This window comes from Meles meles, chromosome 2, assembly GCF_922984935.1.
Source record: "Meles meles chromosome 2, mMelMel3.1 paternal haplotype, whole genome shotgun sequence".
Taxonomy (NCBI): Eukaryota; Metazoa; Chordata; class Mammalia; order Carnivora; family Mustelidae; genus Meles; species Meles meles.
Window position 1 is genome coordinate 209,136,851 of NC_060067.1, and position 13,429 is coordinate 209,150,279.

The window sequence follows — 13,429 nt, forward strand, 5'->3', positions numbered from 1 at the left end:
AGGAAAACCAGCATCTGAGTTGATCAAAGAGGTCATGTCTGTCTTCAGTTGTGGAACAGGAAAAACCCAGACTGTTTAGTAGAAGTCCAGAGTGCAACTCTGATGAGAAAAACACTTAAAATGAGCAGACCCTTGCTTTATAAGGCATTTAAAGCCTGTGGCAAAACCGTCTTCAGCATATTTGGACCCCTGGCAGGCTCCCGAATGCTCCTAGGATGTCTGTAAGCCGAAGGGCTTTCTAGAATTACGTGCTACTGGTACTGTTGTTATTACTCTAGTAACAACACTGGCTGGCACTGAGTGTGCACCGACTGTATACTTCTCTTCCCAGAACGAGAGTCAACATCCATCATCCCCCGCCCGTGAGTGAATGCGGGTCACCCTCGTGCCTACAATGCCACGCACGGCCTTCCTGTCCCCACTGATGGGGAAGGGGAGGTTCTCGTCAGCTGAGGGACCCGCAGAGAGGAAGGGAGCCGGGCTCTGCCCCAGCCACACCCTAGCTGCTGCTCCGTAGGAAGAGCAAGAAAGCATCAGGTATAAGCCCGAGACCCCCGGGGCGAGCTCCTGCACTGTTTTGAACTGCAGCTGGAACGAGCAAGCACCTGTTTAAAATTTCAGGCATTCAGCTCTTGTCGCTCCTACTCATCCGGCAACTGGAAGTGCTGGCCAGAGCTCGCTTTGCTCAGCTGAACTCTCTGAACAGTTCAGAACAGGAGGGAAGCCTGCTGGGCTCCGTGCCCCTCCAGTAGTCATGCCTCTTGCCCCTGACCGAAACCTCAAACACGGCCACTCGATCCCAGAGCCACGGATCCCACCCGGCTGCGAGAGGACTGAGAAACAGGTCCTGTGTGCCCGGAAAACTCGGCTCCGCACCCCAGATTATCTTCACCTCCTCTTACTGGATTGGCGGAGCTGCCAGTGGGTACCGAGATGGAGGGTCACTGCCTTCAGACCCTGGCTGTCATGCACCTGCCCGGTCCCGCCCCCCTGGGGAAGGAAGACAGTCTGAGCTAAGACAGCAAAGCAGGCTGAGACGTCACCCCTGATGCAGAGGAGGCCAGTGTGCGGGGACGCCATCGCAGGTGTGCACAACTCAGGGTTCCAGGGTTCCTGGGGGGTAGGTCAGAGACGGTTCCAGGCAGGAACGTCCTTCTGCTCATGGCCTTACCCCCAGCAAGCAGCCACTGTGAGGACACGGTGTTAGAGACCAGACCCAAGGGAGAGGGGAGGGAAGGCATTCCCGACCTGGCTCACACAGCTGGCCTGACTCAGGGTGCTGACGGCTCTCATGTAGCTCTGGTTCCGCGAGCGGAATTTCGGGGAGTTGTAGCTGGCTGAGGGGTCCAGGCCGTGGCCGGCAGGCACGTCGCTTGTAGCTTGCAGGTAGCTCTGGCTAAAAGAGAAAAGAAACGAAGAGAAAAGGTATTCTGTGAACATGCACACAGAAGAGGCAGAGCGGGGAGGCTCATTCCAATCCACGCCAAGAGGCTGTTGGGAAGTTTCCAGCTGGATGTGTGTCTTTTGGTGGACGTCCCAGCCTTAGGTCCACACTACGGGCTCAGTTACAAATGCAAAGTCCTCAGAAGTAACAGGGGGTGCTGTTTACAAAGCTGCCTTGAAACCTGACTGTTTGTGGCCAGGTAAAGAAGTTAGAATTCTTCCACGTCCACTAAATGTGCCAAAAAGCACTGTAACTCACACAGCACTGGACGTGGCTCCTGAATTTAAGCCCCAAACCTGAGAATCTTACAAAAGTCATGTTAGCTTTTGGCAACTTTACACACTCAGAAAAATAAAAGAAAGGCCAAGAGGCTTGCCTTTGGTTGTAACTCATGCACAGTTGCGCAGGTCACGCACTGCAGCAGAGAGAAAGAACAGGCTGGGAGGCCACCCCACCTCACCCTCACAGTGGCTGCATTCCTCTAAACTCCCTTAAAAACCAGCATTCTCTGATCCTCCTTCACGCTATGCTCTACCGTGTTTAAAGATGGGAAACCCGTGAGGGCTTGTGGTGGGCAGAAAGGTCAACTTAGCTTAAACTTCTGGCCCACTGAATTCCGTTTCAAGTTCTGCAGACCATATTTTGATAATTGAGTAAATATTCATTTTATCTGACCCCAAGCTGCAGTTAAGACCAGATGTAGTGAAGCCTCTCTCCTAGTTTGGGTTGCAGTGGGAACACCAACAGGGTCAGTGCACAGGCCTGGATGTAAAAATGGGGAGAAGTGCTCGGTGGCTAAGTCTGGCTCCATTGCTAGTTAAAGTTTGTTACTCACTTTTCGGAGTAAATTCCTGATGTAATTTGTTTTCTCTGTGATTTACTTCTTTTTGTAAAAATGGGTTAGCAGAGAGAAACTTGGCCTCAATTCTGAGTTCTGATTAAGCAGTGCCCATTTATTACAGATTTAAAGTCGGTATTTCTTTCTTTCTTCCTTTTTTAAAAAAAAATATTTTATTTGTTTATTTGACAGAGATCACAAGTAGGCAGAGAGGAAGGCAAGGGGGGGGAGGAAGCAGGCTCCCCGCTGAGCAGAGAGCCCGATGTGGGGCTCGATCCCAGGACCCTGAGATCATGACCTGAGCCGAAGGCAGAGGCTTTAACCCACTGAGCCACCCAGGCGCCCCTAAAGTCTGTATTTCTGCCAATATTAATAATACTTATTTTTACATATAAGTAGAATATAATTTATATTGTAAATTATTATCATGTCCATTTTTGTTTTAAAACCAGGTGTATAGCACATTTCAGCTCCCTTCACTGAAAACAGAACAAAACAAAAAGAGGAAGAAATTAGCTGTCATACAACTGGTTCTAATTTTGTAATTTGGGCATCTAATGGGGAGTGGGGACTCGTCGCCTAGACTCCTAGACCCCAGCCCCACAGCTCCAGGCTGGCAGGGCCAGGCCTGACTGGCCAGGCAAGACAGGTGGGCAAAGCCCCAGGCATGGTCACCCATCCTGAGTGCGGCAGGAAGTGTCCAGAGTCCATGGGAGCAGTGATATGCCGACAGACTGCGTCCTGGACTGGGCTGCCTGTGGGGCTTGGGGTGGCTTGCACAAGTGGGCGAGGTGCGTGTGCGCAGCTGCCCTGCTCCCCCCCCACCCCGGCCAGGGTCTGTGTGCATTTAGTCCAGCATCATGTGCGGGAGCCTGGAACCCCCTCCGGCTAAACCCCTGACTTAGCTCTTGGCCTCACTTCTGACTTCGCAAAAATGCAAAATCTCTGCATCTCCCCTCTCCTTGTGTTGCTCATCTCACATTCACATTTCTGCCAGTTGGTGCCGATTTCTTATTTTCTTGCCATATACTAGCTCTCCCATCTAATACCACCCCCTCGTCGTCTCAGCGTTCTCAGATGAAGGGTTTCGGGGCCCCCGAAAGATTGGGTCTGTCTCTGTCTCCACACTTGCAGCTCGGTGGCTGTGAGGGAAGAGATGTCCTCAAAATGAAAGCATGTGACCCTTTTGGTGGCTTCTGGATGGCACGCACACCCGAGGAAGTCTATGTTTCCAACATGTTTCCTAACACTCCGTGATCTCTTTCCTCCAAAGCGGAGCAGTTGTCACTGTAGAAAGCTAAACACATTTTTTCCTCTGAAACATTGACTCATGATGGCTCACGTTTGTTACGATATTGTGCTGGATACGCCCAGAAGCCTCTGACGTGGCCCAAACCGGACGCTGAGTCCCCGGTGCCGGCTCACACACAGTGTGCAGCAGAGCCGGACCGTGCTGCCAGTCAGCCCCCGGATGCATGCGCTTTGCCCCAAGATTGCAGCTGCTGAGTCAGAGAAGCAGAGAGATATGTGGCCCTTCGTTTCCATGTATTTTAAATAGTTCAAAAACCCCCTAACTTCAGCCTCACTAGACTTAAGAGGATTTTCTGGGCAACAATTCAGCATTTCTCAATACCACCGTGTCCCAGAGAGCCAGCTGTCCATGCCGATCACACTTCCAGAGGCTGAAAATCAGACCCGACGCTGAGGGGCACCGGTGGGGCTCGAAGCCGATGGCGGGCTCCTTCTCTGGCACACAGCACGCATCCCCAAGCCCGCGGGACCGTCACTCCAGGACAGCCTGTGCCTCTGCAGAAACCATCCCAGGAATCCCACCTCATTCTGACAGCCTCTCAAAGCCCCGTGGTTATTCCCCAAACGGAGAGTTCCTTCTTTGGGATCCTGGCTGCCAGGGGGGAGAACCACACCTTCATGTCTAGTTTTGCCCTGGCTTAGAGAATATTAAAAGGAAACCACAGAAAAGTTTCCTGAATAAGACAAAGATACTTTTTTCCCGTTTTCCCCTTCTGAGTGGCAGTCCTGCTGGCCCGTCCCGCCAGTGTGGAGGCCCGAGTCAAAGGCTGCCAGAGGGATGTGGGGCAGCAGAGGCGGCTTCCCGGAACCCCCATGTCCCCCCACGACCCTAGTGTCCCACCCCTGCATCCCTAGCTGCCGGTGGCTGCCCTGGGTCTGTGGCCTGAACCCTGGGCTCAGGGGCTCCTCCCTGACATCTGACCCCGTGAGACGGATGGACAGAACCAAGTCTACGCGAAGCAGGCCCTGTCTTCAGTGACGCCAAGTCCAGTAAGCAGACTCGGGATCCCCGACGAAGTAGCCCAGGCCTTTCTCTCCAGTGCTGCGGAAGAGCGGTAAGCACGGTGCGGGTTGCAGGAAGGGGAAATCCGCACCGAGTGTGTCCCTCCCAGAGCCACAGGCTCCCTCCACGTCTGCTCCGTCTGCTCCGCACGAGGGGTTAGGAGGTGTGTCTGCTGTCGTGTCTTCCCCGGCCTGGGGCACAGGCTCCGGCCCCCAGCTCAGTCGTGACTGTTTCCTGTCTTCAGGATGGTCCTGAAGTCCCCGAACAGGACCAACAGGAACAGCAAGACCCCGGAACAGGCCTGAGCCCCGAGACTGAATGGAACACAGAGCGTGGTCGCTGGTCACCCCAGGGGAGCCGGAGGGCAGGAGCGGAAGGGCCACCTGTGCATGGCCCGGAGCAGAGGCGGCAGCGGCCCCAGGCAGAGCCATCAGCGTCACCCCTCACTGGGGAAATGGTGTTGGGGGACGTGGGGCAGAAACCAGATGGCAGCAAAGGTAAAAAAATGGTAGTGCAAGTGACCGTTCTGAACAGTTCGTCCAATCTGTCCATGAAGAGGAGAGTGCAGGGGTTTTCTGAGAAAAGTCATGAGTTTGGGGGAGGAGCCCCTATATTTTTAGAAAGTGAGAGGATGTTGTGGGAAAGAGACCCCAGGGGGTGGTCGGAACAGCCCTCCCACGTGAACGCGGCTCTGCACCCCTGGCCCCGCGGCAGGTGACGGATCCCGCTGCACACGCTGCAGCTGCGCTGGGAGCACACGCGGGCGCAGCCTGTGTTCCCGCCCACCCGAGCCCGTGTCCCCGCAGACATGTTTCTGCTCCCTGTGGGCGTCTGCAAAGTGCGGCTTGCAGGAACAGGACCTAACGTGTCGCGTTTCCTGAATATTCAACACGGAAGGCTTAGGGGGTGCCCAACACGTGGGGAGCGCTTGCTTAACGGTGACAAACACCCATTTTCTTTGTCCTCGGAAGGCCTGGATGTGGGGAGGGGACCCAGGGCAGTGGCTCTGGTGTTTGGTCACAATGTCTCGTCCGGCAGGAAGCTGATAGGGAGGGGGCGGCCCATATGGGGCCCCATTTTTCCCTGTGAGATTTTGTCTCAACAAAGCATTTCAACCGTTTAAACCGTTTTAAAGGAATAAAAGAGAGATTTTCCCCCTAAAATAGAAATCCCGGAACAGAGCAATAAATACGCCGTCTGTTTCTACCCATGGAAACCAAAAAGCTGGTGTACAGCCCAGTCTGCTCTGCAGGCGCAGTGACCCCACATCCTCGCGGGGATCACGCGCTGTCCTTCGTCCTAAACGCAGGGGGTGACGGGGCTGTCCCCGCAGCTCTGCTTTTCATTCCACCTGCACATCTTCCTTTGTGACTCGACCTTCCCGCTGCCCCATGGTAAAGGCTGGGTTATCTGGCGCCATGTTTTTGTTCTGTGGGACTTCTCTGTAGGTTCAGATCCTCAGTCAGATAGGATCGTGTTCCTTTACTCCGTGGCCTGCTGTCTCCGGTTCTTACTGGGTCACTGGATGAGTGGAAGCGTCACCCGTGATGCTGAGGGTCCCTCTGCAGTGCTGACCTGTTCTCTTTGCATGGTTCTTCACCCAGGAGCTCTCAGTTCCCAGGGGACACTCGGCCATGTCCAGGGACAGGGTGGGTTGGGCAGGGCATCTAACGGTAGAAGTCAGAGATGGGCACAGCGGACTCCCGACAGGAGGCAGCCGCCTGGCCCCAAACATCAGTAGTGCTGGGACGGAGAAACCCAGCTTACTCTTGGACCAAAATCACGCCGTCTTACGAGCAGACCGTCTCCAGCCAGCAGCACCCGACCTGCAGTCTCTTCAAGTGCTGAACATTCACTACAACAGACCAGACTTGGGGCCCTAAAATGGACCTTAACAAATGCCGAAAGAAGAGAAATCACGGCACGTGTGCCGTCGGACTGTGATGACGTCAAACTAGAAATCAATCACAGCACGGTTTCTGGAAACCCCCAGGACTTGGAGGTTAGATAACAGTCTTCCAAGTCCCTCAGGATCCAAGAGGAAGGGTTTGGATGGCGATGGAAGGACACGCCGTGCAGGGGGAGGGTGGGGAGGCTGGGCTGATCCTCAGCCAGAGAACAGAATGAAATCTCGCCATTTGTGAGTACATGGATAGACCGAGAGGGCGTTATGCTGAGTGGAGTAAGTGGTCGAGAGAAAGACAAATGGCACAGGGTTTCATGCATATGTTGGATCTAAAAAAACAAATGAACAAACACACAAAATCCAGAAACAGACTCTTAAGTACAGAGAACAAGCCGGTTGTTGCCAGAGGGGCGGGTCGCGGGGGAGTGGGTGACGGGGATTAGCAAGCATGGACTGCAGACTGTAGCTTCCCAGCTGTCCATCGATGGTCTAGAAATACAGTTGGGAAGGGGCGCCGGGGGGGGCTCAACTGGAGAAGCGTCTGCCTTCGGCTCAGTTCATGGTCCCAGGGTCCCGGGATCGAGTTCCGTGTGGGGAACCCCTGCTCAGCAGGAAGTCTGCTTCCCCCTCTCCAGCTCCCCCTTCTTATGCTCTCTCTCCCCCTCTCTGTCAAACAAACAAACAAACAAACAAATCTTTAAACAAAAAGAGGAAGAACTACAGTTGGGTTTTGTATATTTTGCTAGTGTCCTGGCTTCAGTAAATGCCGTTATTTGTTCTAGTATTTGTTTTGTACTTTCCTTAGGTTTTCTGTGTGAACAATCTTGTTGTCTGAGAATAAACAGAATAAAGTTCTTCCTTTTTAATCTCCATGTTATTTACTTATCTTGCTTGCCTTATCTTGCTCGGCTGTTGTCCACTCTAATGTCAAATAGGAACGAAGAGGGTTGATGTCCCAGCCTTTACCTAATCTTAGATAATCTTAGTATTTATACTGGCTCTACATTCTATGCAAACATCCTTCCTCCTTCTTCCAGCTGAAGGAGCTCCCTTTTCTCCTGGGTTTGCTGAGAGCTTTCTTTCTTTTTTTTTTTTTAATTTTATTTATTTGACAGAGAGAGAGAGAGATCACAAGTAGGCAGAGTGGCAGGCACAGGGAGAGAGGAGGAAGCAGGCTCCCCACTGAGCAGAGAGCCCGATGCGGGGCTCGATCCCAGGACCCTGAGACCATGACCTGAGCTGAAGGCAGAGGCTTAATCCACTGAGCCACCCAGGCGCCCCTGCTGAGAGCTTTCTTTTCTCCGCATGTTTTGATACGATGGTAACACGTTTCTTCTCCATTTGCTAACGTGGTGGATCCCTTCACTGATATTTATTTATTTGCTTCCTTCCTTATTTATTTATTTTAAAAGACTTTATTTACTTAATTGAGCGAGGGAGGGCGAGAGCGAGAGGGTGAGCAGAGGAAGGGGCCGCGGCAGAGGGAGAGAATACCACGCAGACTCTACCCTGAGCACAAGGCGGAGCCGACCTGCGACCCCAGGACGCCTACCGGAGCCGAAACCCAGCGTCAGCCCCCCAGCGACCGCGCCACCCCAGCGCCCACCCTCTCTGACTGACAGACGCAATCAACCGCGCTGCCCGGGAACCAGTCTATTTGGTCACGAAGAAACTGTGCTCGGTTCTTTTTATCATTATCGGATTTGGATTGTTAATATTTTGTTCATTTAAAACAATTAGTAATTGCCTCTGTTTGGGTGACGTTTCGGCACCGGACTCACATGGGCGCATCAAATAAGCCCGAGAGGGACCCTGCTCCTTCGCCCTCAGGCGACTGCGTCTGGGCACCACGGGGGTCGCCGCCTCCTTTCGCGTTTAACGGGATTTAACAGTGAACAACCGCAGCCAGAAGTTTTCTTTGTGAGAATGTTTTGAACAATGACGTGAATCTTTTTAGTACATAATACAGTTGTACAGATTTTCCAGTTCTTCTGTGTACGTATGTTTTTCAAGGAATTGGTCCAATTCATAGAAGCTCTAGAATTCATTGACATAAATTTGTTCACAGTTTTCCCTTATTTTCCTTTTAATCTCTGTTGGATCTGTAATCACTCCTTTTTCTAGTCCTCATATTTGTAAAATGTATTTTCTCCCTCCCCCTTTTCTAAAGCAATCAGTCTTGCTAAGGGTTACCACGTTTATTAATCTTTTCAGAGAACCAATATTTGCTCTTCAGTTTTTCTTTATTGGCCATTTCATATTTTACCGATTCTCCTCTTTATTATTCCTTCCTTTAGCTTGGATTTAATCTGCTCTCCCTGTCTTTGCTCTTTAAGGTGGCGGCCTGACTGCTGTTTCTAAGCCTGTTTGTCTGACAGAAACATTCAATGCGTGTGGAGGCTACGTCAGCAGCACGCGCAAACCTGCACATGCTGGTATCCGCCGTTATTCAGCTCTAGACGACTTACCATCTCCCTTGCGACTTTTGCTTTGACCCATGATTTATCCACAGGTCTGAGATGAGCTTTTCTAGGTGTCGTACAGTACCTTCCGGTGCTCGACTCACACGTAGACCAGTCCACTTCTCGCTATTCTGTGCATCACTGAGGCTGTTTCTTCCCCAACATTTTACCTCTCTTTTCTTCAGCTTTTATATCCATTGATTTGTTTCCAAATACCAAGACTTCCCCTTCGGCTTTCCCAGTCTGCTCGCAAGCAGTGAATTTCTCACTTCCGATCAGGTGCTCCTATTTCAGAAAGGGGAGCTGGTTCTTCCCACTGTCCACTCATCAAGACCAGCTTTTCCTGTGAGACACAGACCCTTACAAGAACTGCTTTCAAGTTCTTTTTGGATCATCCAAACATCTGTGGCATGGCAGGTTCATCTGTGTTTCTTGCTCGTGGGCCTCATGTTGGTACAACTTTGCATGGCTTTTTCCTTCATCTTCCTTAGGCACAAGGATGTTGTTGACAGAGACTCTGCATCCTGTTGTCTTCCTCCGAACAGTGTTGATTTCTATGCCAGGGGGTCGTCCTGAACTGTGGATGCAGGGATTTACACATTCACAGGATGCACCCATGGAAAGCTCCAACTGTTCCCTGAGTTTAATATTCACCATGTTTTAGATATCTTGCTATTTTTAAGACACCACGAGCTGCTAGATTTTAATCCCTACACATTCTTTTTAAAGATTTTATTTATTTGACAGACAGAGATCACAAGTAGGCAGAGAGGCAGGCAGAGAGAGAGGAAGGGAAGCAGGTTCCCCTGCTGAGCAGAGAGCCTGATGCAGAGCTCGATCCCAGGACCCTGGGATCATGACCTGAGCCGAAGACAGAGGTTTGAACCACTGAGCGACCCAAGCGCCCCAATCCCTAAACTTTTAATCCTCTTCAGAGGGCAGCAGCTGAAAACGAGACTCGGTTCAGGGGCCATCAGCTTTCACATACATGTTGGGGTTTCCCCACTATGGTTCCTTGGCTTCCGTGTTGTCCCTGCCCCCTCATTCTTCTTGCCACTCTGGAAACTCCAAATCCTATTCATTAATATCCAAATTGATGACTGCAGCCCTTTGCTTAAATTGTTACTGTCCCATACCATGAGGAATAGAGAAAGTGCTCAGAAAAGATGATTATAAATGTGGATTTCACTGAGTGTGGTTCCTTTTTCAGTGTTTGAAGATCACCTACTTCCTGCCCACTATCGTTTGTTGTCCTGTCTTGTTCGTGTTAGCATACACATATGTTCATGTACATGTAACACACACACGAGATACATACATATGCCTGCATGCTTACACAGACACATAACAGCTGATCCCTGAGCGACACAGGAGTTATGGGAACCTAGTGGAGAATCCACATTCTGACTCACCCCAAACCCTCCTAATTGAGTTCATGTTGACCAGAAGCCTTACCAATCACATAGTCAATTAACATGTTTTGTATGTTCTATGTATGATATGCTGTATTCCTACAATAGGACAAACTAGAGAAAAGAAAATGTTATTAAGAAAACAAGGAAGAAGGGCGCCTGGGTGGCTCAGTGGGTTAAAGCCTCTGCCTTCGGCTCAGGTCATGAACTCAGGGTCCTGGGATCGAGCCCCACATCAGGCTCTCTGCTCAGCAGGGAGCCTGCTTCCTCCTCTCTCTGCCTGCCTCTCTGCCTACTTGTGATCTCCATCTGTCAAATAAGTAAATAAATAAAATCTTAAGAAAAGAAAAGAATGAAGAGAAAATACATTTATGGTACTGTATCTATATTTAAAAAAATCTGTGTAACAGACCACACGGTTCAAACCCATGTTGCTCAAGGGTCGACTGTGCATACTTGTAGCGGCGTGTCTGACACATTCCACAGCTTGTAACTGTTTCCTGTACGGGAGTTCCTTCTCCAGAACTCCTACCCGATCAGTTTTATTTTTTAAAATTATGTAGCTACAGTGGCATGTGTCAATTTTTTGGTTCACTTACATTTCAGGACTTTGTTGTTGATTAGGGAATTCTCCACTGGGGAAGCAGCGTCTGAATCCTACCACAGGGTCACTCACGTGGGCCATTTCTTCTCGCAGACCCCCTTCAAGCCACAGTGTCCGCACAGGACCTACAGTCCTGCAACGAGATGGGCTTTCCCACAGCTCCAGGTGACAGCCGGGTAGGACCGACACAGTTGGTAGGCGCCACGGACACTGCCGATTCTCCTTTACAAAACTACTACACAGCAGTTGAGATGTGCCTGCCCGTGTCCTGCCCATGGGTGGCAAAACTATGAGGTCTTTGCACAAGGGGGTTGGGCATGACGGTCTTCACGAAACCACTTCAGAGATGAGTTGACGTCCTGGTTCTCTTCCCCTTCTGGAGGATCTCAGACATGCCCCATACTCTTTTCATAACCTCCCTTTCTGCTTACTTAAAGAGTCCGCTGTAGAGCTCCTTTGTGAGTCCCGGCAGAGTCTCCATATGCTCATGAGCGTTCTGTGTGGTGACAGAGCCGTGCACCCCGGGCTGTCAGGGCGCAGAGTGACCGCAGAAGCCACACCCGGATTCATAGGGAACTGTGTCTCTGAGGTCAATCCGGCTCTGCCGAAAGGTTCCCTTGGGTTCATTTTTACTCAAAGTCTTTAAATTGGCCTCACTACCGACATCTCTACCAGTAAGTGTTGAATACAAGTAGAATAGAAGATATCAATTTAATTCTTTGAAATTTAACATTTCTGAGATTTGTTTTTTAAATTCAATGGGCTTTAACATCTTTTCCATAATTTATTTTTCCAAAGAGACACAAAACACAGGCCAGGATTAGTGAACTTCTACAAAGGATTGACGTCAACAGAGAGGGACCCAAGGGGACGGAGACCAACCTCAGGCAGGACTGAAGTTGAACGGACCCCTAAAAAGGTTTTCTTCTCCAGCGTTAAAATGCTCTCCCCAGTAGGTTTCTCCAGGAAAATGAGTCATTCACCTAACGAGCATTTATTGGTGCCTATCACAGAAACAAGATGATTGAATCATTGCCCCTTGTCCTCAAGGAGCCAGCTACACTGCCCATAAATTTTAATGGAATTCAATTTTCTGAAGGATGTTTTTAAAGAGATCCAATGTCTTCCTGAAAATCTTGTCTTTGTCCTACTTCAAAGGCTTTACAGTTCAACTTCTGAAGTGTGTTTTAAAGGAAAGTGGCAATATTGTGAGGGGAGTATGAATGAGACTGCACTTTAAGGAAAGCAGAGAGTTCAAAAAATCAAAGAGAAGGTGTTAAGGAAAAGTTCCGACTACTTACCCTCCACGTACGGGTGTTGATATCTCAATATTAACAGATGTAATGTGTCGAGATAGATGAAAAGATCTGCTCTCAGCACAAAATGATGTGTCTGTGAGCCTTCAGAGATTAAAGTAATGAATGGAAATAAGAAAAATTTTAAGATAAGGGATAGATTTTTATATAAATATCGTATATTTATATGTATAGTATGATGTAGTCAGAATCCATCGGAGACCTATTATTATTAAATACTGAGTGAGTCACAGCCACTTTAAACACGGTCTGGACACTCCTTGAAGGTTAAATAATTTCCCTAGGCCCACGTTTACAGGCGGCTGCCGGGACAGGCAAACGCAGGGAGGCACAAAGCAGATCCGTGGTTGCTGGGGGCCGGGGGCTGACTGCCCAAGGGTCTGGCTTTCTTTCCAGTGTGAAGACGTGTTCTAAAAGCGATCATAGTGAGGACTGCACAGCTCTGATATACTAACACCGTTGAATCGTGTGCATCACATGGACGGATCGCACGGTGTGGAAATCAAGTCTTCATAAAGCTGTTAGAAATCAGATACGAAAAGTGCTGTGTTTAGTTTCATAGCATTTGGGGCAGAGGATCTAGGCAGGCCCTGGAGAGGGTTTAGCAGGGGAACAGTCACGGCAAAGCTTCCACGAACACTTCTGTTATCCTGGGTGTTGGTTACGATTCTCCAAGGAAGGTAATCAGATAATCTGATAAGCTCGTTTCATAAAAGCAAGAAAGTCTTGGCTGAGGGGAGACAGAGCGCCCCAGGTCTGAGCTGTGATAGAGCAGAGATTCAAGCACAGAGACGTCACAGCCCGAGCGTGTATACATTACTTTGTGTCACACAGAAGCATTTTAAACATTTGCAATGGATCGTCACGACTGCTTGATGAGTTAACATGAGCGCAGAGTCTCTCCCGGTTTGTTTCCAGAACAGCGAGCTGGGCCATTGCTGGCTCATGCGGCCGAGTCACCAGAGGACCTCAGGCTCCACCGCCCCCTTAGAAAACAGAACATGTCAGCCTGGGTGCAGGGCCTCAGGGGATGAATGGCTGCCGAAATGAGCAGGGCATAAAAGCCTTAAACTTCTAAATAAAGAAGTCCTAGACTGGAGGGGCATTTTAGGCAAACGAGAATGGAGGACGTT

The 13,429-nt window shown here is 50.1% G+C and overlaps 1 protein-coding gene across 3 annotated transcripts in view; it reads right to left on the bottom strand.

Moving 5' to 3' along the window:
• DLGAP2 (DLG associated protein 2) overlaps positions 1 to 13,429 on the bottom strand; it is a 794,207-nt gene that overhangs the window by 61,077 nt on the left and 719,701 nt on the right. For all 3 annotated transcript variants that reach the window (XR_006817469.1, XM_045998159.1, XM_045998160.1), the window contains one exon: positions 1,249 to 1,396. Coding sequence is in view for 2 of the 3 variants with exons in the window: in XM_045998159.1 (XP_045854115.1) it covers positions 1,249 to 1,396 (148 nt within the window). In the remaining variant the exon portion in view is untranslated. The remainder of the gene's footprint in view (positions 1 to 1,248; positions 1,397 to 13,429) is intronic.